This window comes from Epinephelus moara, chromosome 10, assembly GCF_006386435.1.
Source record: "Epinephelus moara isolate mb chromosome 10, YSFRI_EMoa_1.0, whole genome shotgun sequence".
Lineage (NCBI taxonomy): Eukaryota > Metazoa > Chordata > Actinopteri > Perciformes > Serranidae > Epinephelus > Epinephelus moara.
Genome location: NC_065515.1, coordinates 6,452,314 through 6,477,571, shown reverse-complemented (window position 1 = coordinate 6,477,571; position 25,258 = coordinate 6,452,314). Strand labels below are relative to the sequence as shown.

Below are 25,258 nucleotides of genomic sequence, written 5' to 3'. Positions count from 1 at the left end.
AACAGGATGTAGAGCACATATGAGTGCAAGAACAGCTGACCATATGTTTAACTGAAATCATCCTCTAAAAACACTGGGCGAATAAAAAACAAATTGCATCAGGTTGTACATACAGACTCACACGAATATTATATCTACCATTAGACAGACAAATGTTGGGGAGGCCTCAAACATTTCTTTCAGCATTACGCAGATAAGGTTATTATTTAATGAGGGAAACAGTAGGTTTACTTTAATTAGATAACACAAGTAACTCTACATATACCTTTGTAAATCAATGGCCATAATCTAAGAGCCACTCCGAAGGAGCACAAATCACTAATCCTCACTTAATTCATCCCATCGTGCCATTCCAACGGGCTTCAGGCTGTCACAGATAATTCACTACATTTAGAAAATCAAACAAAGCTCCTACATTCCTCCCCTGCTCCTGGTACCACAAGCTACCCTCCGAACTGAAATTCGACCCAGCACGAAAATATGAGAAAGCCAACGTTCAGGTGAGATCTAATAAGACACACATTGTGGCCTACGTGACAGCAAACTCGGCCAGGAAGACTCTGAAAAAAAATATCTAAAATACCTTATAATAAAGGTGAAAAGTTCTCAAAAAGTTCTGAGAATTAACATCTCACCATCAGATGCAAACAGGTCCACTTTTCGCTGGTCGGCGAAGTAAGGATGTGGCGTTCAGTGACCAAACATTACCAATGAAATGCTGTCAATATCAAACCGCAGACTGCAGTCCAACTGGTTCACTCCACACAATTCACCAGTGTGACCTCGACATTTAATCTTCCAGCTTAAAGAATTAAAATGGTCAGAATTCTTGTCATTTGAATTACATGCTTGTAAAACCTACAGTAATGGGGTGAAGGCGGTCCTGGCTGTATCGCTCTGAGCCCGTGTGGTGCCTGAGATCCTGAGTTTCGTCCATCCGAGTTGGACTTTGGACCTCTTTTGGGTCAATACAGAAACAACGGATGAAAATCAAGCAGGCACGCAGCTCCTGACAAACAGGTGCTGGTATTTTACCACGTCAAATTAACTAGCAAGGTCTTCTGTAGTCAATCATTACACAGTCAACAGAGGAGTGAGGTTACAGTGTGATTTCAGAGCTGATTGGGCTGCTCTGTGTTTGGGTAATCTTCTCACTGTATGCATACTGTGGCTCGTAACACACATTTAACAAAGTCATGGAGTACAAGAATGAACGCTACAGTGCACGTCTGTTGAATGTTTATTTATTTATTTATTTTTTATATTATATTTTTTATATTTGTCCAAATGAACACAGCTTTGACACAAGACTGCACGGATCACACCTGAAAGGAGACAGTTAACACTCTCTCCATAGAGCAGCTACATGTCTGAATACATGTATGAATTTCGAAGATGAGTTACTGCACTGAAGAAAGTCTAAAGGCCCTGATGCACCAAGCCGACAGTCGGCTACTGGTTAATGTCGGGCCGTCAGTGAACGTCTGTTGCCCTAGTTTTTGCAGTGTGTCCTGCACCTCTGGCACTAGTCGGCCCTTGTCAGCCCTTATCGTCTGTTTTTTGGCAGATTTAGGCCCTGATCACACAGAAAGCATTTTAGCAGCTGGAGGCGGCTTTTTGTAACTGTTTTTTAATGAGAATGAAGGTTTTTGCTCACAGTTTTTGTGTTGCGATGTGCCTCGTGTTTCTGTGCACTGAACCCCTCGACTTGGAAAAACTCAGAGTGGAAAAGTGTACCACATCATCTAAGCTTTTTTCCTATTGTCTAATTAGGATGATTTGAAAGGCAGGCCTTCTGTGGTGGTCACAACAACAAGTTTACACTTTACTTTACTTACTTTTCCACCACAGGTACTTTTATCATTTACCCGGGATTTTGAAAAAAAACAAACAAACAAAAAAAAACAGCGTGTTTCCATTGAAATTACGGATGGACGATGAGGTCCAGGCTCTTTTGAGCGTATTTGCCAAGGAAGAAATTCAGCGGGACTTCGAGTCGGCAACTCGAAACGACCGAGTCTATGGAAGAATAGCCGACAAGCTGGCTGAGCTAAATATAGGGCACACGCCGACACAAATTCGTGAAAAGTTGAAAAACTCAAGCAAGATTATATGAAGCTGACGGACCACAACAGTCGCGGTGGTTCCGACCGCCGTACTAACAAGTGGCATGACCAGCTCGACGCCACACTGGGCCACAGACCGGCATATTGTGGCACTACATTAACAAAGGACTCGGCGACCTTGTTCCTTGAGGCCATGTGCCAAGATACACAGGAGGCAGTAAACCAGTGGAACAAAGGTAAATCACAACAAAAAAACTTGAGCATCCTCCGTCCTGGCGTATTGTGTCGCACAAATGATGATGCAGGCTTGTCGGTCGCTGATTATGGCGTCATCGTGCTTGTTTGGCCTTCAGCTTCTTCTTACCGCCACCTACTGGAGTGGAGGTGTTGTGCGGTTTCTTTTACCACTCCCCCATCTGTCATCAGCCCGATTTGAATACATTTTCCAGAACTTTGAGGTGCGGTGGAAACGCAAACCACACAGATTACCAGGAATTCTTTTACCCAGGTAAATAAATACCTGGAAATAAAAGTTCCTGGAAATGTTGGTGGAAAAGGAGCCAATGTCTGTACTTACTTTCACTGTAATCCACCCAGTGACTGTTATATATTTCGCCTCTCCTTCTCTACGTCTAATTTTATTCTGTAGCACCAGACAAGAAAAAATTTACAGCAACATGTTTGTCATGTCAGCAGTGATGTGCCAGTTATCAGAACAGTCAGTACTGTGTGTTTCATTAGCTGACGGCAAATCATCATTTTAACTGTTCTGGGACAAAACTGATAAAAGTCAAAGTACGAACACATATGCAGAGAGTAATATTTAACTTCTGTAATACATCATCACCTTTGCCATCATGATAATGGATCCATGGAATTGATCTGAAATCATGATTTGTTTGGCATACTGTATTGTAAAGTAAAAGATATTGAAAATTAGGAAGGCATTCATCTGAGACTTCAAAAGTAGGTGGAAAACATGGGCACTGACACTAACTGATGTTGATGCAGTTTTACACTGACGGACAGAGTGTTTATCACAGTTAACATTTCTGTTTGTCAGTTCTAAGTATCTCATTATGTTCTGAATATAGCTCATGTGCTGTGTGTTATGTTTACTGCCACTGCAGAGAAAATTTTTTGCTCATGTATGTCATAGTTTGTCCGTCGGCACCATTCAGGGGTATTTATGCTAACATCACCAAGAGCTCTGTAGGAGAGGCTCGAACTGGGGCTACGGTTCTTTAAATCAGAGGCACAGCATCTGCTGCCACTGTCGCTAGGAGCCTACGTATGTAATAGACCTCACAGTCATGTCTGTTTTGTCACAGTTAGGGAGAAGCAAGAGACTTGGGCTGAACCAAACTTCAAGACCCCCAGTTTTCTTATGGAGTCAACCATAAGAGTCATCATGAAATCAACACTTTCTTGAGTGACGTTGAAAGTGTGATTGAAGTTCATGTGATAAGAAAATGATAAGATTTTGACACAGCCTTAAAGAGTGAGTAAAAAGGCATTCCCACCAGCAACCTTGCAAATGCTCCCTCAACTCTCAGTTGTATCTGAATTAAAAGAGTCTTTTGTCGTATTTACCTTGGTGATGAGCAGAGGTTCTCGATGCTCCAGTCCTCCTCTGAGTGTAAATCCCCATGGTGCTCCTCCTGACAGAAATACATCCACCAGCTTATAGCCATCACCATCTCTGCTCCTCTGATCCAGATCCTCCGATCTCTGCCTCACATGCCAACGGCTCTCTGCTTCTGTATAGTGTGCATCATGTTTATATCCCTCAGCATCCATGGTACTGCTGTAACAGTAAAGAAACAAAGGAAAGCATGAAAACATGTTCAGACACAAAATGATAGTAAGCACATTACTGTTGACCAAATGGCACTGTATTTAAAAAGGCTCAATCTCAGGCCCAATGGTGAACCATAAAATACCGTCAAGCACATAATCTGTAAACATGTGCTGCTCCAGTTTTATGCTGATGACACCTCGCTGTAACTCTCTCTCTGAAATCTACTGTCACAGCCTGGCAAGAGCAGAAGTCTACGGCTACAGATCTTCCCTGGTGCTAAAGAATAAGACAATATTACCCCCATTTTGGCGTTGTTACACTCAATGACGGTCAATTCCAGAAAAGACTGAGATTTTACTGATCACTTTCACAGCTCAGCACGGTCTGGCCAACCGTCACACCACTGATCTTTTAAGCCCTCCTGAACCTGAGCGTGACCTGAAAACACAACTGACTGTTCTACAATCTAAAGCTAACTGAGCATTTGCACGTGGCTGGAGAATCGTGGCTGGAGAAAATGTTCAACTGTAAATATTCTCTATTAATTTTTAATACATGTTTTTGTACAGCTGACTTTAAATATCAAATAAAATGATTTATCAACAACTTTCAAGGCCCCATTCCCTCAAATTCAAGGGTCCAACACAGCATAGTTTGAGACACGAATAAAGGTTAATTACTGTTATAAAACTGAGAGCAGGCTCCACAGAAGCTCACAGATAACAATTAAAAAGAAAGTTATGGCAGACAACATCAAAAGAACTACTATTTCTAGTCTTGAACAAAATATATGAATTCAAGCACTTTCACTGACCCATGTCTAACCCAAAAAATAATCATAATCATTATGATGGGGGGGGGGGGGGGGGGGGGGGTCGATATAGCATAGGATATCAATACTTTGCATGGCAATAATATATCGATAGATGGACACCAAGATTTTTTATTGTGTAAACTATTTTAAATACAAATTAAGCTTATAGTAGCCAACTAGCATAATGAAATTAATTACCTTTTCAGTCTACTAGATACATTTTGATTAAGTTTTCTTACATAATTTGTAGTTACAAAAAGGTAATAAATATATCGCAACATATGTTATCGCAATACATTTAAAATTGCAATAATATTGTAATGTGACTTAAAAGGCATGCTAACATCGTTTGTTGGAGCTTCCTGTGATTCCCATCTTTAAAAATAGTATCTGTTATGATTGGTCAATAATACATTAGATAATAGATTGCTGTATCATTGTCAATCTGTTTGATACATGACATAATACAACTTCCCTGTGAACGTTTTACATTACATGAAATAGAAATTAATTTTAAAACATTTAAGTCTGATCTCTTTACAGTCTATAAACTACTTTACTTTAAAACACAAATGTGTTGTAATAATTAAGATAAAAAAACTTTACAGAACTGTTCATATTAATTTGATCAAAACAAAAGTTTTAATTTTGACCAACTGCATCTTAAAACACTGAGTCGGGTGCTGACTTTAACGGCCTATTACTTACTGGCCTTTTGTCTGTTTACATGGTGTAGGATTTAACTGACAATAATGTCTGTTATTGCAATGGGTTAGAAGACAAAAGGAAAGTGATCAAAGCATGTCAGTGCACACAAAGGTTAATATACAAACATGGCAGCATCTGAAACAAACATCAAACTATCACAATGAGGCACTACAATAATATCACTGAATGTGCCTTTATTTTGGTAGGAATCTAAATGTAGGATGTCATTGTATTGGATTTTTGGGACATTTAAATAAGGATAAAGATAGAATAGTAGCTCTCCCCTAAACATTAAACGTTTTAAATATTCTTTACAGCATTAATTTGATACTATTTCAACACAAATGCCTCTTATTATAAGAATTCAGCATTAATATAGTAGTTTTGGTCACTTGATTACTCTGCTTAAACATCAAGGCAAATTTTATTCAAGTTAATTAGGTTAAAAGGTATCATATCTAAGATGTAAGTTCATTTTAACATAGATTTCTGACCTTCATGGTTATAATGACCACACTGTCTTAGAATAAACTTAAGTACTTTATAAGGAATTCTTCTTAAAGACACAATATGACCGTGTGGATGTTAATATAATAACATTGCTTGTTATGAAAGCTGTTTGCCTCAGTCTCTGTGGTATAAACTCATCCTGGTGTCACTAAGTTAGAAAATCTGTACGGCTGCGTAAACACCTGTTGTCATACACTGCAGACAGGCTGACTTAAACTTAATGCTCTTATGTGTGAGAGAATTAAACACTAACAATGTCGAGCAGCACAATGGAAACCATGTTCGTCTGCACCAACAAATAACCAACACCGAGCAGAGTTAAACAGACGTGCTCCTTTAAAAAGGTGACCGAGTCTTCGTCTGAAACAAACACTTTGATATTAAATTAAATACTTGACTCTGTGGTGTTCAAACCTTTCTAGAAAAACGTTATAAACACATGTTTTTAAAGGCTGACCTTACCTGGGAACTCAACTTCTGGATAAACCGGTGAACACGAAAGCTCGGTCGGTGTGGCACGCAGCTATATCCCAGGTTTACGTTACACATACTTCATCTTTTACGACCCGGTTACTGTCCAAAGGAATCACTTTTTATACTCCGGTAGTTCTTCGGACGGTTTCAGGGAGTTTAAACTGAAGGTTTCCACAGTTTTAGCCGCTGTAGTTCAGTCCGTGTCCTACTTCATGATAACAAACCGACACCGACACACTGACACACTCAGGAGAGTTTAAATTAGCTAAGCTAACGTAGCAGCAGCTCCATCCAGGACAACAGGGATAACAAGTGGAGACAGTACAGCGCAACACCGCCACCTGCCGGCGGACAGGCGGTAACGTCACAGCTCCCTCTGAAGAAGTTGATCTATATGGGAATATGACACTGCTGTCTCAGTGCTTTTGAAATGGTATTTTATATTGCTCCAATTTTCCCTTAGGTTTTTGGCACTGGACCACACATTTGATGACCATTACATTCTTGTGACTTATGAATCACGTTAAAATTATTTCTTGTTTATTTGTTCAGTCTTTTAAAGTGTACGCCCTGTTTTCTTTTTGTGTGGTTTTGTTCTGTTTCTTTCTTTGTTACTAATAAAAAATAGCATTTTGGCTAATTCTGGCATTTTTATACCATGTGTATTTATTAATTTGCACTTTCCCTTCGTCAATAAACTAAGCTAAATGAATTACTACTAAACTAAATAAAACTGAACTAAACTAATTAAACTAAACTAAATGAATTAAACTAAACTAAATAAAACTAATTAAACTAAACTGAACAAAGCAAGGCTAAGCTTAGCTAAACTAAACTAAACTAATTAAACTAAACTAAGCTTGGCTAAGCTAAACTAAACTAAACTAAACTAAATTAATCAAACTAAATTAAAGTAATTAAACTAAACGTATTAAACTTAACTAAACTAAGCTAGGCTAAGCGAAGCTAAACTACACTAAACTAATTAAATGTAACTAAACTAAGCTAGGCTAGGCTAAACTAGGCTAAGCTAAACTAAAATAATTAAACTAAATTAAACTAATTAAATTAAAATAAAATAATTAAACTAAACTAACTAAACTAAATAAGCCAAACTAATTAAACTAAACTAAAATAATTAAACTAAATTAAGCTAATTAAACTAAAATAAACTAATTAAACTAAACTAAACTAATTAAACTAAACTAAACTAAAAATAATTAAGCTAAACTAAACCTTTAATGGCCACGTCTGTGTGCACATACAAAAGATTTCATTTGTGTTGCTCTTAGTGTACATACCATAGGGAAAAAAAACATCACTACTCATGGGAAAGTGCAGGAATGTCAGTTTGGATTTTTTAGATAATATCCATCAGTCAAACATCTGTCTACAAAAAACAGGTTGGGATATTGCACCGAGCAGGATTACTCTTATAGCCAGGCACACCTGCAAAATAGAATGCAATAAATTCTTGGAACATTTGTTTATAAATACCAATAACCACTACTTGTGGTCAAAGGGGGTTCAGTTACAGTAGAAAAGCAATGGTAAAATAAGAATAAACAATCAGTCCTTTCCTTTTATGGTCCCAAATTGTTTGTAGTAGTTATCTACACACACAAAAAACAGAAGGAAAAACATGATTTAACTATTTAATTCACTATCCAAACATGAATTTAGTTGAACTACCAGCAAGTTACTGCAAATTTAATTAAACTACTGCCTGTGAAAGGAAACTGTTCTGGTGTTCAGAGCTCTGTAGCGCCCACCAGAGGGAAGAAGTTATAACAGGCTGTGTCCAGTGAGTGTGCTGCAGTGTTACTGACCTGCCCGTTTCCACAATCCGAATGGAGGACAGGCTCTCAGCAATAATATTATTTTTGTAGTACTTACTGTTTGTTGTAGTCCGTTCCTGTGTGGCGTCTGATACAAACTACAGTGATGGACGAGCAGTGTGTTTTCCTTTATACGTACAGATATAAACTCACATTAACCCCAAAGCTGAAACTTTAATATTATGACATTACTTTTTAAAGTGTAACAGATAGCTAACCGCTATTTAGCTACTTAGCTAACTCTTAACTTAGCGTACGTTTCCATAACAACCTATTGGGGTACAGGTGCACTTCAGGGACAAACTTAACCAATTCGCGGAAGTGGTTGAACAGTGAAACGTCAACAGCTTCAGCAGCACTCCGAAGTTAGTTTCAAACTGTCAGGAAAGTCGACATATAACACAGTAATCGACCATTAGAGCATGTTAAAGAGCTTATTATAAGTTAATTGACAAACAGTTTAAAGTATGTTTCGGAAATGGGGAGCCTGGCTCGGGATAGAAAACGAAAATGGCCCCGTTAAAGAAGAAGACGACTCTGTTGTTGATGTTAATGAAGACGAGAATCAGGACATAAACAAACCGACTGTTGTGACTGCAGAAAGTGAGCCGATAAGTGCTGGTAAAGAAGGTGATGAACAGCCTCAGCTTCTCCAGAAAGCTAAAGGCTTCAGTGGTAAGTTTGATAAACTTTATGAAGTAGTGGACTTCATGGTGCTGACATATTCCTGCTGTGCAACAACAATAATGTCTCCATGAATTACTTCCTCATACTATTCTTTAAACTGTTTATAACACATGTATGACATTGTATCTTAGATTAAGGTCTTCTTTGTCGCATAAACACAGAATAATGCACAATCAAATACTGTGTTTGACTTTTTCTCAACGACATTTGGTACATGTGTTTTATTTTAGTTTATCCAGTGCAAAGGAATCAGCTTCTTTTCTAACTTAAGTAATTTTCCACCCTGTTAGTTTGTAGTTTCTTACCTTCAAAAGAAAAAGGCTACAATTCCAGCAAGACCATTTTCAGGGAGACATCATTGTTTTTTAATGAACTCGATGTTTCATGATGTTAATTTGTTTGCCATACTCTTTAAGTTCCACCCTGTAAGGCTATATTATGGAGAAAATTGTTTCCATTGCAAAAAAATATGTAAAAACATATTGCATATAGTTAAAAAAAATCTGTTTATGTGTAGAAGATCAGCTAGATAATCTGGATCACTCACAGAGCTAAGGGCGACTGAGATCTATAGACCAATATCAACCAGTCCACTCATAAGGACACAATTAAACACGTCATTGTTCTTATATAATGCAAAAAGAACCATGAAAAATGGAGATGTTGCAGCGTAACAGGATAGGCCCTATTTGTAGTTGAAATATTAGACTTTGCTGAAGGTGTGTTGTCGTTTTGCTGTAGCAGTATCCGTATAACCCCAGTAATGTATGTTTTATTTGTTTTATTGCAGGTTACATTTATAATTTCGCCAGCAGTGCCTCAAAGAAACTGTCCGAGTCCGTCGTCGAAACAGCACAAACCCTGAAGAAAAGTGTGGAGGAGGGAAAGATCAATGGAATTATTGATAAGGTAGATAAACATCAGCTTCCATCTTAATTTTAAGTTTTTCACCTCCTACTTTGTTCTAAAGAATAATGTGTTTTTCCTCCTCAGACCATTCTGGGTGAATTCCAGAAAGAACAGGAAAAATTTGTTCAGGAGAAAAAATCTAAAACATCTAGTAAGTACTGAAACGTGTGTTAATTTACGCATTAAGTGTCTATGTGTGGTATTTAAGTGTATTATATGACAGTACAGTAACTACAGGCATTGTCTCTAGGTGCTGCTGTGCCACCATGGGTTGGTTATAATGAAGAGGACACCATACAGCAGCAGATTTTGGCTCTCTCAGCTGTGAGTATCACAGAAAAATAGTTCAATTGTGCATCAATATAATTCAGAGTAAAGTGTCACTTCAGTTTATTGCCTCGTTTGTCGACAGGACAAAAGGAATTTTTTGCGAGATCCTCCCGCTGGGGTGCAATTTCACTTTGACTTTGAGCAAATGTATCCAGTCGCCATGGTGATGTTGGAAGAAGACGAGCTCCTTCGGAAGATGCGCTTCCATCTGGTCCCCAAACAGTCAGTGTTGTGACACTCGAATAATACTTTTTAATGCGTTCTCATCATGTACATCCCTGCATAAGAGTGTGCTTTATTAAAAACAAAAATATTATATTACAGCACAGAGCTGACAGCCTGTTCCTCTTTGTCGTTCTTTTTAGGGTGAAAGAAGAAGTCTTCTGGAAGAATTACTTCTACCGTGTGTCCTTGATAAAACAGTCAGCTCAGCTCACAGCTCTCGCAGCACAACAGGCGGCTGAGAAGAGAGACGGGGAGAAAACTGGCACCGCTCCCGACACTGTTCATCAAAAGGGTATCGTCTACATTGTAGTGTAGCGCCTAGTTTTAATCTGAAAAAGAAACCATGGCCATTTACAAAATTCCTACATTTAATTCCTATGGTCTTAGACAATCCAACAATATTAGTAAACATGAACAACACTCCCCCAAATCCAAAAAATAGAGAGCTAAAACTCATGTTTGTCATGTCATAGTGTGTAAAGTCTGGAGCTGCTCCACAGACAATGAATTGTAAAAGGTGTGACAGATGACACAGAGAGCAGCCAGGAAAATGTTCCGAGTATATGGGAACATTTTCTGTTTCAGACTGAGAACACTAATAGAATAAAAATGATTTGGGTATTAAAAAGGAAAACAAACAGTCTGTGGGTCCACAAAATCAGGCCATTGTGCCGCCTCGCCGTTCTGTATAATAGGTATAATCGCAGAATGGGGGGGGGGGCAGAGTTGTCTCGCCTCTAAGGCAGCAGCAGGGGTACTAACAGCGCCTGAAACGGCGTCTGTCCAAACAGGATAGCCTGCAGGGCGGGATCATTGCTGGCATGGGTGTGATGCTTTGAAGACATGTTATGTGTGCGACCCATCGCCAGAGATTCAAAAGGTAGCTGATAGTAGTCAGCAGCTAACTCAAAGAAGAAGAGCAGCAGCAGCTGTACAGTAAATGTCAGCAAATTAGGAAAACAATGAGGCCCAGGAGCTTCTTAGGGCGAATTCACACCAGGGATAGTCCGGGGGACTCGGTTCGATTGGTTGGGGAATGCAGAAAAATTTCACACCTTCATTTGGTTTGGTTGACTTTTACACTGCACTTTTTAAAGAGGACCAAACCGCCTGGACAATGTCACAGTTACAACAGCTGCTCATTTGGGGGCGGTATTGTCCGACGACCACTGACCACTTGCAAGTGAACTGAGACCCCCAGTTTTCAAGCGGACCAGGGTTTGTTTGTTTGGTCCGCACCAGAGTTCGAATGAGCGTTCACACCACTCCAAACGAACCAAACTATCTGTGGAAGTGGACCAGGGTTCGTTTTCAAGCGGACCAAAAAAAAAAAAAAAAAAAAAAGAATTAGAATTTCCCATCGGGGATTAATAAAGTATATAATAATTAAATAGCGCCAGTGTGAATGCGTCCTAAAAAGGGCTAGTGTCTATGGAGCAGCTCCAGACTTTATACTCTATGACATCATCTGGTGTCTGGCTTTTAGAGAGTGTTGCTCATGTTCACCAGTATTAATTCAGCGTCCCTCGGCCATTGAAATAACATACTGGAGTAATTAATTTAGGTGGCGTTCCCCTTTAACGGGGCTTTATGGAAAATTTAGAGCATATGAGTCGTCTGCACACGGTTTTCAGCATGTAGGTGGCCAAGCCTGAATCTAGCAGATAACAGCGCTAACTCTATGACAGCACTAAAGAAGCTCGGATTAAAAAAACACGCAGAGTTAGAGTGACTTCATTCTCAGGAAACTGTCACTCCACTGTATCTTTCCATAGCAAACAGTGGTTTGCTGCTATATCAATGGTTTGAATGTTGTATACAGCTCCTGCAGCAGTCAGAAAAATATTATAGATTAGTGTGCAATGTTCTTGTTATTTTTAAAGCATGAATAGGACCTTTTTGTATAATATTCTTAAGAGGTAATGTCAGAACCTTTTCTTTTGCAGATGTAGTTAAACGGAAAACTCCTGCTGTCTGCAGCACCAAACCAAAGTCCAGGGAGGTAAGCTGCCTCTTTTCAAAGAATAAAATAAAACGCCCCCCCAAAAATAAGAGTGTGGACTAAAATGAGTGTGGCGAGAGTGTGACCTCTTTTTGTTCCTGCTCTGAAAGGAAGACGAGGAGATCTCCACCAGCCCGCCTGTGTCTGAATTCGTGAGTGATGCTTTTGACTCGTGCAAGATAAATGAGGACGACCTACGCAAAGAGATGGAACAGCTGGTGCTGGACAAGAAGGGACAAAAAAGCACTCATCAGGGTACGTTTTTTTTTGTTGTTGTTGTTGAGCTGGGTTGTCATTTCGTTTGTCAGAGTTCAACATGTGACTCACTCATTGTGTTTTTCAGAGGAGACTCCTGACTGGGAGAGAGAGCTGCAGGAGGAGCTTCAGGAGTACGACGTGTTGGCTGATAATGAGAACCGTGATGACAACTGGGACAGGGAGATTGAAGAGATGCTAATGGAGGACAGTAAGAGCACTTAGACGAGCTCCACCAGCCTTAAGTGTGTGAAGGACACATTTTAAGGTCAGAAACAGCTCATGATTACAGATTTAATGCTCCCAGCGGGATGATTCATCGCTGTATCTGTCCTCTAAGAACTCTCAAGATGCAGAAACACCACTGAACGTCTAACAGTTCACTGTACTATTTCTGTGGCCTGAAAGTTTTATGAATAAATATTTAGTATTGTAAAGAAGAGATACTGTCCCACATCTCAAGTTCATAATGTGATACTGAGGTACACCTCCACAGAGGGCTGAAACTTTGCCTCAGACTTGGCCTCGGGAACTAAAGCGAGACTATGAAACACAGTAATGACAGTGGCCATTGTTGACTCGAGTGGTAATTACAGGATAATGGTAAATGTAGAGTAGAGAGGAGTCACAATATCAGCATACTGACTCAGCGGTGTCTCTTGCACAGTAATATCTGCCTGAAGTTTGCTTCCAGTAGCTAACATTAGCCACCATAAGCTAATGGTCAAACTAGATTTGAGTACCAAGCTGTAGCACCAAAACCAGTGAGTTTATTGAAACTGTCCATTTGTTAATTGAATATAAACCGGACCTGTTATGCTCATGTTCACGTTCATACTTGTCTTTTGGGTTTCTACTAAAACGTGTTTACTAGAGGTGGGGGAAAATCTATATAGCATAGTATCGTGATACTTTTGTGTGGCAATATCATATTGTCACATAGTGCCAAGAATCAATTTTTTTATTATATAGATTATTAATATTACAAATACAACTTAAAATGTAGGTATCCTGCTAGAATAACATAATCAGCTGCTGATCATGCTTTGTCACTTCACTACATACATGTTGCTGCTGCAAAAAAATGACTGAATGAACTGACTGAAAACTTTATCCTATAAGAGAAGACAGATGTTGACAAGGTTTTCCTTTGGGGACATAATTCATGGTTGATAAATCACAATATATTACAATATAATTTACCCCAATACTCAATATATTGAAACATATTCAAAATCGTCGATCCTCTGGTGATTCCCACCCCTACGGTTTACATGTTTTAATGCTCAAAAAACACTTTATTTTCCTCCTACTGTCTGTGCTTAAACATTTGCTTTGTTGTAGTGCCTGTCTCTTTAAGGCCCCCTCCCGAAAAAGCCCAGTCTGCTCTGATTGGTCAGTGTTAACAGGTCTTCCGCAGCCTTAACAAGTAGATATAGCTGCCACCATGAGTCCACGATGAGCTCCCTTCAGTCCCAAAGTGGAAGCCCTCAAGAAAATGCTAAATTAGCTTTTAGCTAGCAATGAAGTGCTAGGTTAAAAGAGAGGCTGTTAAGGTTAGGGTGAGAGTAATCTTGACATCTTGTTACTTATAGGGTGAATCACGTCATGAATATATAGCAAATGTATAAAGTGGATTATTGCTCTGTTTGGCCTCATATTTATTCACTACAACGTTGTGTTGTAGCACAATTCAAATAACCTCAGCGTGTCTGCATCGTCATTGCAGCCGGGGAGAAATTGTAACAGAGTTTAGCTAAACTTTCTATTATGAAAAATCACAAATAAAAGCTTCTAAACACAACCGGAAATGTTCCAGCACGAATATGGTCTGCAATCGGGGAGAAATTAACAACATGTGATGTAAACGCTTGCAGTCGGGTGCGTTGAGTATTCAGAACAGTCTGAACCTGAGGTCTTTGCTTACAGGGCTAATTTTACATACATTTACCTCATTGTTTGAAACTTATGCCATGTTTATTACGTACACCTGGCACTATGACATTATATATATATCATAAAATACAGCAAAGCATAACACGTCCCCTTTAACTGTTAGTTTTGGTAGAAGAATGAGCTGTCAAAAGCTACATAGTCTCGCTTTAAAGATGCATTTTTGCATATTTAATCTATTAAAATATGATATTTCACTTCCAGATGTTACCAGTATATTTTCTATCCTATGACTGAGCCAACTGTTTTTTTGTAAATGGAAATGATGCTATAATGTTTGCTAATAAGCAACTGCCTATTTGAAACAACTTTTTGAAGCCTGTTAAAAGTACATTATGGTGTAAAATGTAAAACACAGTGTGCGTCATACCTGTGTATTTTTTCTAAATAATAACAACATGTATGACTGAACATATATATTTGTATGTGATCAGATGCATTGTCTCCACATGCTCTCATGTACTGTAGAGGCTGATATAATGCAGACTGAGGAGACGTCAGCTCACACAAGCTTTGTGTTTACACCAGAATTCATTCAGGAAAATAAACCAAAACCCACGGTGTGTTTAATGTCTATATTTACTGTATATGCAGACCTCAGTGTAGTGTTACATTTTCATTAAAACTTCATTTATTACTGTCTGAAACGTGTTGACTTTTTCTTATGCTAATACATGTGAGCTTATTAAGTTGTTTTTTTAATACAACGCTGCATCTGACATATATAAAACTGTAACGTAGCTCACTAGGTGTCTCACCTGGCAGCTGCAACTCCGCCGCTATTTCCTTCCATGTTTCGTCCTCCTTGACGCGATCATGGTCAGAGCTGGAGGACACATCAGGCAGACAGTGCCTCTGCTGCCATAACTCCACAAGGTTTTCTTCTTTGCTGGAATCCCACACATTTCTTTTAGCCCATTTTGCCTCCATGGCGAGCTGCTATCCGTCTGTCTGTTTGTTTGGGTTTAGCGCCAGTGCGTCACTTCATGCTGCATTTCTATTGGTTGGTGAGAAGATATAGGTCATATTGACAGTCACACTGAGAAATTGTCATCCCATATTTATGACACTGTCAGAATTTTATCCCAAGCTGCCTTGATCGCGAGACTATGACAACAGCCATCCTTGAACCTCCCTCACTGTGCGATGTATAGGACCACTGTTTTAGAGCAAACACCAAAGATTTCACGCTGGTCATCTTTCGTCCGGGACAGCCCAGAGTCGCACAGTGTTAGCCGGGCTTTAGATATCGTGTTCACAGGAATGAGACAGATGCAAGGTCATGGTGACCTTGACCTTTGACCACCAAAATTTAATGAGTTCATCTGTAGCAATGTAGGCTCTTATCTGTGGCTCGTTCAAAGAAGTCCATACTGCAGTCCAAAGATGCGTTTATGGTGGTTTATTTAACAAACAACTGGGATTACTAAAGCAAAATGAGATGAAATATTACGTGATTATGATTACGGTCATCAGAAAATAACGGAGCCAAAAACTCTCCCTCTAATGTGAAACCACACCCACAATTGTGTCAATTCCTACTGGAAATGAAAGTGATCAAAAGAACATGTGTAGCCTCAACAAATAATACGACTTGAATACACATTCTGGCTCCGACATCATCATTGAATCCAAGTGGATGTTTGTGCCATACGGTGTTCTTGAGATGTCCTGTTTACAAAAATGAGACAGATGCAAGGTTACGATGAGCCTGACCTTTGACCACTGGGCACCAAAATCTAATCAGTTCAACGATGAGTCTAAGCGGACATTTGTGCCAAATTTGAAGAAATTCCCTGACGGTGTTCATGAGATACTGCGTTCATAAGAATGGGAGAGACGGACGGACTGACAAACAACCCAAAAACATAATGCCTCCGTCCTCGCTGGTGCAGAAGCATAAAAAAGTGTCAGTGAGTGACCAGGAAATATGAAGCATAATCATATCAAACCAGAGTGAATCTTTTTGAAAGCCTTTCTCTGATACACACTGAGCTGACTTTTACACATCTGAGTAAATGTCTGAGACACATTCACTTTTTCATCACTAAAACAGTCATCGAGTGACGAGTGGAGAATGAATGAAAGGAAACAAGCGGTCTGTGACGGCACAGCTGGAGTATTGTATCTTTATTGCTGAACTTGACAGGAAAACATGACCTTCCTCCTCTTTTATCCACCTCCGACACCACAACAGCAAACTACACAATGTATCCTCTGCACGTAAACACAAGTCCAGTAATGAAATACACTCGTGCTGTAACTACTGTACTCACCAACACACAGGTTCAGTCAATCACACGTCTGAGAAACACAATAAATTAAACATGAAAATGCTTTTTTAAAGTTATATAAAAGTGATAATAGGAAGATATTTCAGCGTGTCTGTTATACATATAGAAGTTGCAAAATGCACAACAAAAAATAGTGAGTAGTTCAGAAAAAAAACATTTTAAACACAGTTTTGGTTTAAGCAACAATACCACCTTTTTAAAAATGTACATGCTGAGCAACATGAACATTAAATACAGAAAGAATGCCGTTTTATATGATGTTTGTACAGTTCTGTGTCCAAGGCATTTTATGTGTCGGTGTTTTTTCTGTGTGGCTGGAAACTATTTTTAGTTTTGGCTCATAAAAAAAAACGCTATGATTTATGACACTATTGCTATAATATGCATGGTCACTTAAGCTCTTTTTCTCAGAGTCACAGTAGTAAATAGGTAGTTTACATGCTGTACAGTATGTCACATTTGGCCAAAGCTTCTTTATTTTTTATATTAAATCTCTACCGATGTGGGGTAGACAGTGAAACGGCTGTGTTGTCATAAAGCCAAATACTTCCAACTTTAAATCGTCACACTGATCAGAGGTCTGTATGATTAACACACTCTTGTTATTAAATATAAACACTGTTTAATACGGAGGAGACAAAGAGGGAAACTGTGATTTATAGTTTGCTCCCAGTTCATCCATTTCTAAATAAATTCTCTCATCTGCTGTATTTTTACACAAAATCACACCTACTCCATAATGTATTTCTGTGATGCACATAATGTGTAAAGTTAAAGCTGCATTCATCAATATTACATCAGATGAACACGCTATGTGAAAGGGGTGGTTTGGAGTGAGGAACCTGCAGACCTGCAGACCTGCACTCTTTGGCCCAATCCCATTTCATATTTTTACCCCTACCCCTCGTTTTCAAGTGCCGCAGTGCCCCTCGAAACAGTTACCAGAGGTGCAAAACATCATTTTGCCAAGTAGGACATGCTCCTGGATCAACATCCCACATCGCATTCCTGGACCAACCTATCCCAGCCCTCTGACATCATCAGTGTGCTGCTCCTGTGTGCTAGTTTTACAAATTAAAGTTAGTGGAATTAAACTAAATCCTTAGTAACATTAAACAAAAAACATTTATGCAGCTGCGGGGTTAGCGAGTTAGGGAGTGATCACACCGAGATGAAACCCCAGAAAACGCAACGCCAGTAAAACCATTGTTTTCCTATGATAATACGCTCAAGCGTCTTTTTAGACGGGCGTTTTTACTGCATCTTTTTAGACGCGCGTTTTTACTGCATCTTTTTAGACGCGCGTTTTTGTAGACACGTTTTTAGACGCGCGTAGACGCTGGAAAGTTAAAATATTTTCAACTTTTTGAGCATCAGACGCCAGTAGCTAGCGCGCATTGAATAAACGCTTCCAGCGCTTCAAGCGTCTTTGAAGCGTCTGCGTCTCTAGCGTCTCATTTCTGTGTGATCGCCCCCTTAGCTTGCTAAGAATTTTAAGTGTTTTATGTGGTTTATATTGTCACCTGCTATACCATTCATCTGCGGGTATTTCTTGTCTATTTGCACAATTGTTTTGTGATGTATGGTGGGAAGTGCCTTGTGACTTTGTTTGTAATGTAACTTAATGTTGGAGTAGCCAAAGACAATTTTCCACTAAGGTGGACAATAAAGTTAATCTAATCTAATCTAACTAGGTTGGCTACCTGCAAAGGACACATTTGCCGTCCTTTTTATGAGCCAATTCAAAACAATTTTCTTGCGAGATTGCAGACTTGTGTTGATCCAGGACCATGATCGACATGTTGACCCTGGATAATTTGTTTGTGGAACCAGAACCATCATCATCATCATCTTTATCCTGTATCATTTGTTTAGGTTGATCCAGGACCATCACTGTCACGCAGACCCTGGATAATGTGTTCATGCTGCTCTCAAACATCATTGCCATGTTGATTCTGAATAGAATCGCTGATGTTGTTTCAGGACCATCACTGCTATGTTGATGTCGACATAAACAAATGATCCAGGATCAGCGTAATGATGATGATGGTCCTGGATAAATCTAACCAAATCTATCCCGGTCAACATGGAAAAAAGGAGGGAAAATATGTTAATTTATCCTAACTCTCTGTTACTTAACAATATTCCAGCCTACTGGCAAGCTTAGTTGTTAGCATAGCCAACCTACTTGCAAGCTAACTCCCTAATATTCTGGTCTATCAGCAAGCTTACTTGTTAGCATAGCCTATCTAGTTAGCAAGCTAACTCGCTAACCCCGCAGCTGCTTAAATGTTTTTTGTTCAATGTTGCTGAGGATTTTGTTCAACTGTACTAACTTCATGTTTTAAAACTAGCTTAGCTCTGAAGAAGCACAAAGGAATTTTGGAAGAACCACAAGAGCAGCACACTGATGATGTGAGAGGGCTGTGATTGGTTGATGCAATGTTGGTCCTAAAACACATTTGGGCTGTTGATCCAGGAGCATGTCCTACTTGGCAAACATACGGGGTAGTGGAACAACCCTCCAGACCCTGATACATCATTGTTATGCTTGTGTTTACGTAAATAGACACAATGAGTGTTGGCGGCCTCACCACTGCAGTAGACATGCCGTCTTCTGTGGTGGTGACTTCAGTTTCGCTGTCAATTACACTATCAATTGATCAAACAAGTCATTACCAGGCCATTAGCTGTGCTCTGCAGGCTAACGTTAGCAACCTGTGCTCCTACCCTGCCGGTCTGCACTGATATTAGCGGAGCAATAACAACTACAGTAACTTCGCTGCTGGACTTTTGCTAAATTTCAGGCGTCATATGGGATCAAAGGGGAAGAATGTGACATGGAAATATGTCAAAATGTGGGACTGTCATGCACAAATCAGCAATAACAATATAAGTTAGCTAGCTGGCAAGTTAGCTACCGAGACATTGGCATACTAGCAATTTCTTTAGTTATTCTTGTTATAAAGAAAAGGGATATAATACACTGACACAACATTAAACTAATATGATTGTTATCGCAATTTTAAGTCTTTTTTGACGACAAAAATACAGTTGTCGGTTTTCTTTTGATGCTCAAAGGCTACAGCCATCAAGTGTGCCTCTGAAAAACCTCAGTTTGGATGGCCTAACACTTCACCCTATCTCTTTCATCCCAACAAGAATCAGGACATCCTCCCCCTAGATGTGAACCTACCAAACGTAGGGGGTAAGAGCAAAGTGGTAGCCAGAGCAAAGGATGTATTGGGATGGGCTTTTGTTTTGGTTTAACACCCACACACTTTGGCCCAGTCCACATGTACACAGGTATTTTTTTTCCTCCATTGTTCCTGTCCACATAAGCACTGTTTCAACAAAAACTCCATCCAAATAAAAAAGGCAAAAACAGAATTGAAGCGCTATCTAAAGCATGCTGAACCAACATGTTCAAAAAGATGAAAAAATGTTTGTCATACTTTTCATCAACCAAATTAACACTGGTGTGCACTTTAAAGAAAAAAATATATAGAAAGCTACATTTAAAAAAATACCCGTGTACGTGTGGACTAAACCAGCAACACGATCCTAGTGGGATGATAATGTTGCATCATGTCTGATGGATGTGTCAGTAATTGTTTGATACGTTATCCACAACTTTATAAGGCGATACATTTTCAGGACTGTGTGTCTTTCAGCCTGTTTGGACCAAGACCTCTTAATGCACCTTTAAGTGAAAACATCCTGCATCTTAAATTTAGCCTTAAGAACACTGACTAGATACTTTACAACAGCAATTGTTGTTGCATCTTTGTTTACGTAAAATTATTCAACACACAAAAAAACCCTAAAAGAAAAGCACAGTAGTAAACATGAAGAAAAAGAACAGTTGATTTAGTTCCTGCACACAATACATTCATAAAATAAACTCAGTGTATTTACCTGCTACATTGTATTGGCATGCAGATGCAATTAAATAAAGGATTCTTTCATTTAAAAATAAGCGGCTTACACAACATTAAAGGGTAAGTTTGGAATTTTTTAACCTGGACCCTATGTCCCCATGTTTTTGTGTCTAATTGAATAATGGGAACAATGATTTTTGAAATGTTTTCAAATTGAGAGCGCTGCAGCCGACAGCAGCAAAACAGGCTGCAATGTAACCACTCGAGGCATGTCTGTGCGTCCTCTAAAAGTGCTTGTTTTTGCCACTGACAGGCCCAAATTATTATTCTGTCTGACAACTTACAGAGAGCATTCCTACAGAAACAGACTTTTTTGTTAAAGAGTAAGATCCTTTTTGTTTAAACAGAAACAGCCCCGAAATTGCATCGCCAATGCCACCAGACTCCATCTAGAGATATTTTGCAAAACGAAGGTCGTGTAGATTAAGACTTTTTGACAGATGGAGAAAATATTAGTGTTTAAAAATATCTGTCAGATATAATATCAGAAGATAAAGGAGAAAAAACAGTGAGTGCTGGACGGAGCAGTGAGTGACAACAACCCTGCCCACATTAAGAGTACAGTTTGCGGTGGAAACACTGGGTCACTAGTGGTGCAGCCTATTGTGCAGCTCCCAGCTGCAGCGCTCTCACTCTATACTGGACCTATTTTAAAAATTGTTGCTCCCATTAGACACTTAAACACAAAAACATGGGGAAAGGATCTAGGTTGAAGATTATCAAACTTACCCTTTAAGTGGGACTCTGTATTAATGGCCTGTAAACTCAGAATACTCTCCGTATTTATATGACATACAGCATTTTCTGTCTTTAAACCAGTTCGTCATTTCACGTCAGACTGCAGCGGTGCGTTACAGTCTAAGTACAGTGGGTATATCTCAAATACCAAATATGCTGTGCTTGAAACACGGTCAAGTTCATGATAATCACAACGCAGATAAAACATAACTCTTTGGTTCTGTTAATGTAATACTTTTGACTTCCCTTTACAATATATATCCTATTCTATAAATCTGACATACATTTAAAACTCAGCAGTGGATCTGAAATACTTAAATATACTGCACAGAATACAGCGATCACATCAGCTTTGGTCAAATCAAATTCAAGCAGTTCACTCAGTACAGCATCTTGGTTTGGACTGAAAACCTTAACTATGCTGCATTTTCCCTTTGAAACAGTTAATGTCATCACACAGGAAAAATAAATAACTCAGTAGGAAATGCCCAAACAGTGCTACATTGTCTCAGAAAAAAAGTAGAAAACAAAGGCAGAGAGTGTGTGTGTGTGTGTGTGTGTGTGTGTGTGTGTGTACTGAAAGGTGAATTGGAGTTGTTATCGGCTACATACAGCAGCTGGCAGATGAAGCATGTGTGTGGCAAGTGGATGACGATGAGGACCATGTTTATGTCAGTCCAATTTCCTCCAGCACGCTGCGCGGGGTCTCTGCTTCCTGTGGAGGGACAGAGAGGAATCACAGCTCCGTGCTCAGTGAGCACCCCACACACCGATTACAGCAGACTTCAACAACAATGACAGCGTTACTCAAATTTGCACACATATACACACACACAAACACCCACACAGTGAGGACATGTTTTATCTGGTAAAATGTCAACACTGTCTCAACAGCAGTAGCTGTGGCGAATATTTCACTGACATGGTAACCAGTCTGATGTTGGCTTTGTGCAAACAGTCTAAAATTTTACGCATATTCTGAATTATTATTTGGGATTTTAATGCTGTAATTAGTTATTAAAGATGCATGAATCATTCTTTATATTAACACTGAATCTAAATTGAAACAAACAAATATGTAAGGTGACACAGTTGGCTCATACCCACGATGCTGTTCACCCGCCAAATTCTACATTTATATTTTGGGATTTGATGCTACGATTAACTGTTTAAAGGGTAATGTCAGTATATTTCAACCTAGACCCTATTTTCCCATGATTTTGTGTCTAAGCGTCTACGAGAAACAACAGTTTTTGAAATTGATCCGGTATTGAGTGAGAGCACTGCAGCCGACAGTCACGACACAGGCTGCATTGCAACCAATAGGGGCAATTGTGCACCTACAATTTAAGGCTACCAAAAATGCTTGTTTTTACTACTGACATGTTCAGATTATTATTATATGTGTCTGACAAAATTGACCCTTTGCCAAGTCCCAGCCCTGGACGCAGACTGGCCAATAATAGCGTAGCATCAGGCCGGCTCAGACCAGGGTCCGACAACAACACAGCTGTGCTCCATTGACTCTAATGCAGTCGTTTCAGATTTCCTTCATTTTCAGGCTGGCTTTGTGGATTTGGAGCTAAATGTTGTGTCGTGTATTAATGATACTCGTTACCTGGAGAGGTTGGAAAAAGATATACGTTTCTTCCCTGTTCCAAAACCAAAATCAAACCCTGAAAAGTGTAGGGTTAGCTAGCTAGCTACTGAAGATATAGCCTACTGAATGTATACACATGCTGCTTTTGCTTTGTAATGATTATAACAGTGAAACAAAGACCGACCCTGCTGTACAGGAACCAGTGAAGGGAAGCAGGGAAACTTTGCTGATATTCAACCAGCTGTGTGTCATCGCAGTGTGTGCAGATGAACATTGTTTGACTTCCCCCATAGATCACTGCCCATCCAGTGGCGGAGGTCCCGGTGCTGGCAGCAGCACGGGGGTGAAGCTAAACACTGTTCACCTGCACACACTGCGATGCCACACAGCTGGTTCAATATCACCAAAGTTTCCCTTTATATTCATTGTCTTGTGTGGCGATCAGCAGTGATGTGGTGGTTCACTGTTACACTGTGATCTGTAGCCTATAGTTCGGCTTTAGCTTCTAACTATCTTTGTCTTTTTAACCTGTTGTTGCTGCTGAGTCAGTTTGACATCCTGGATATATCCTTCAAACACAGACTGTAGACCCCTCTGTCTGCTTCTCTCTGGAATCACTGGTTCATTTTTCCAAAAATATGATAATATTTCTTCAGGGAGTGCAGTTAGTTACAGTGTGGGCTCCACTCTGACAGTGTTGTCTCCATCAGTCAGTTAGACACAAAAACATGGGAAAATAGAGTCCAGGCTGAAAAATACCAAAGTTATCCTTTTATTTTAAGCTGTAGTAATCAACTTTTTGTTATACTGACATTGAATCGATTACATATTAAGTGAAAAGGGAGGCTTGTAGTGAGGAACCAATTACAGTCTTAACTTCAATTTTTAATGTTTGGGAATTATTGCCATTAGTTTTAGTTTGTTTGTTTTTAAATGTTTTAAACTGTTCATTATTTACAACCACCTCTGCTAGCTTGCAGTCTTCTTCTTGCTCGTCTTAACAGGTGCACCGTTGTTTTACTGTGTGTTACTGTCACCTAATGTATTTGCCACTCACATGCTCATGCATGACAAAAAACACAGCAGTGACCCACCAAAAGAGGTGGGACCAAGTCATTGTTTTTAAGTCACAGGTAAGTCTTAAGTCTTTCAAATCAAGCCCCAAGTTAAGTCTGGAGAAGAGTCTCGAGTCGAATCAGGCAAGTCCCAATTCCTAAACTTCAAGTTTCAGGTCCTAAACGAGTCACAATGTGCTCTTTCACAAATGTGATGCCACTACCAAATTTACAAAAATCATGAATGTGATTTAATGTTGCATTTCATTTTCAAGACAACTTATTCTAAAAGTTACTTAGCTGCTAAGCTAACGTTAGCTAAACATCAACTTGCTAACTATGTTAATATTTGCCACGACTTATTGTTCTTTGTGCAACTTCAAATGACATCTTTGTCTGTACTTTTCCACTCGCACATTTTGCATACTGCAATTTGTTTTTTGATGCACAGTTTTGTACGTAACATTATTTGTGTCAGGAAATTAGAGGAAATAGAATTTACAAGCGGTACACTTTTAAATAGCATACTTTATATTACTTTTTTTTATCTTTGAGCTTCAAGATTCAAGTCATATGCACAAGAAAAACTCAGCAGTTTACAATGTATAATGAAATTAATAATTGCCAGTCTCCCTTCACACAAAACAATGCTAAAATTAGATTTAAGGTAGATTTTAAGAAAAATAAATAAATAAATATATAAGCAGAAACAAAGAACTAATTTAAAAACCTGAGTTTAAAAGTAAAGTGCACCATGCCTCATGGAAATTTTGCAGCAAGTGGCAAAGTATTTTCAGGTCAAAAGTCTCAAGTCCAAGTGAAGTCATGAGTCACTGCTGTTAACGTCCAAGTCACCTCAAATTTGTGACTTAAGTCTGACTCAAGTCTAAGTCATGTGACTCGAGTCCACACCTCTGCCCACCAACGTTGCTCCATGGCGCTACTGGTGGTCAAAAACTCCACAAGGTTCCTTTAAAGCTGCATTAATCAACAGTTTATATGTTAAATTTAAATCAAATTGACACATGTGAATGAACGAGCTCTTTAGTTCAGTTCAC

General features: G+C 39.2%; 3 protein-coding genes across 6 annotated transcripts in view; 1 reads left to right on the top strand and 2 right to left on the bottom strand.

The window, feature by feature from the left end:
- Positions 1-6,627, bottom strand: part of shroom2a (shroom family member 2a) — a 60,396-nt gene extending 53,769 nt beyond the window's left edge. The window contains exons 1-2 of one of the 3 annotated variants that reach the window (XM_050055099.1): positions 6,362-6,627; positions 3,660-3,873 (exon numbers count right to left, since the gene is read on the bottom strand). In XM_050055099.1, the coding sequence (XP_049911056.1) occupies positions 3,660-3,866 (207 nt within the window). In that variant the 5' untranslated portion in view covers positions 3,867-3,873; positions 6,362-6,627. Of the gene's footprint in view, positions 1-635; positions 943-3,659; positions 3,874-6,361 lie in introns of those variants that run through there. The other 2 variants (XM_050055101.1, XM_050055104.1) reach the window with 2 other exon arrangements.
- Positions 6,628-8,527: 1,900 nt separating this feature from the next.
- On the top strand, positions 8,528-13,694 carry LOC126396800 (synapse-associated protein 1-like). The gene is made up of 9 exons (XM_050055112.1): positions 8,528-8,886; positions 9,689-9,807; positions 9,892-9,958; positions 10,058-10,131; positions 10,220-10,359; positions 10,503-10,654; positions 12,309-12,364; positions 12,475-12,619; positions 12,708-13,694. The coding sequence occupies exons 1-9, from the start codon at positions 8,679-8,681 to the stop codon at positions 12,842-12,844; spliced, it is 1,098 nt and encodes a 365-aa protein (XP_049911069.1). The 5' UTR covers positions 8,528-8,678; the 3' UTR covers positions 12,845-13,694.
- A 151-nt stretch (positions 13,695-13,845) lies between these two features.
- LOC126396804 (AP-1 complex subunit sigma-2) overlaps positions 13,846-25,258 on the bottom strand; it is a 37,937-nt gene continuing 26,524 nt past the window's right edge. Inside the window, exon 5 of one of the 2 annotated variants that reach the window (XM_050055122.1) lies at positions 13,846-15,569. In XM_050055122.1, coding sequence (XP_049911079.1) covers positions 15,552-15,569 — 18 coding nt within the window. In that variant the 3' untranslated portion in view covers positions 13,846-15,551. Of the gene's footprint in view, positions 15,570-18,103; positions 22,261-25,258 lie in introns of those variants that run through there. The other variant, XM_050055119.1, reaches the window with a different exon arrangement.

Bases quoted from the DNA above. Each gene is read 5' to 3' on its own strand.
- LOC126396800 (XM_050055112.1), top strand. From the start codon at position 8,679: ATGTTTCGGAAATGGGGAGCCTGGCTCGGGATAGAAAACGAAAATGGC. The intron at 12,365-12,474 runs GTAAGCTGCCTC...CTGCTCTGAAAG, and splicing joins CCAAACCAAAGTCCAGGGAG to GAAGACGAGGAGATCTCCAC. The intron at 12,620-12,707 runs GTACGTTTTTTT...TGTGTTTTTCAG, and splicing joins ACAAAAAAGCACTCATCAGG to AGGAGACTCCTGACTGGGAG.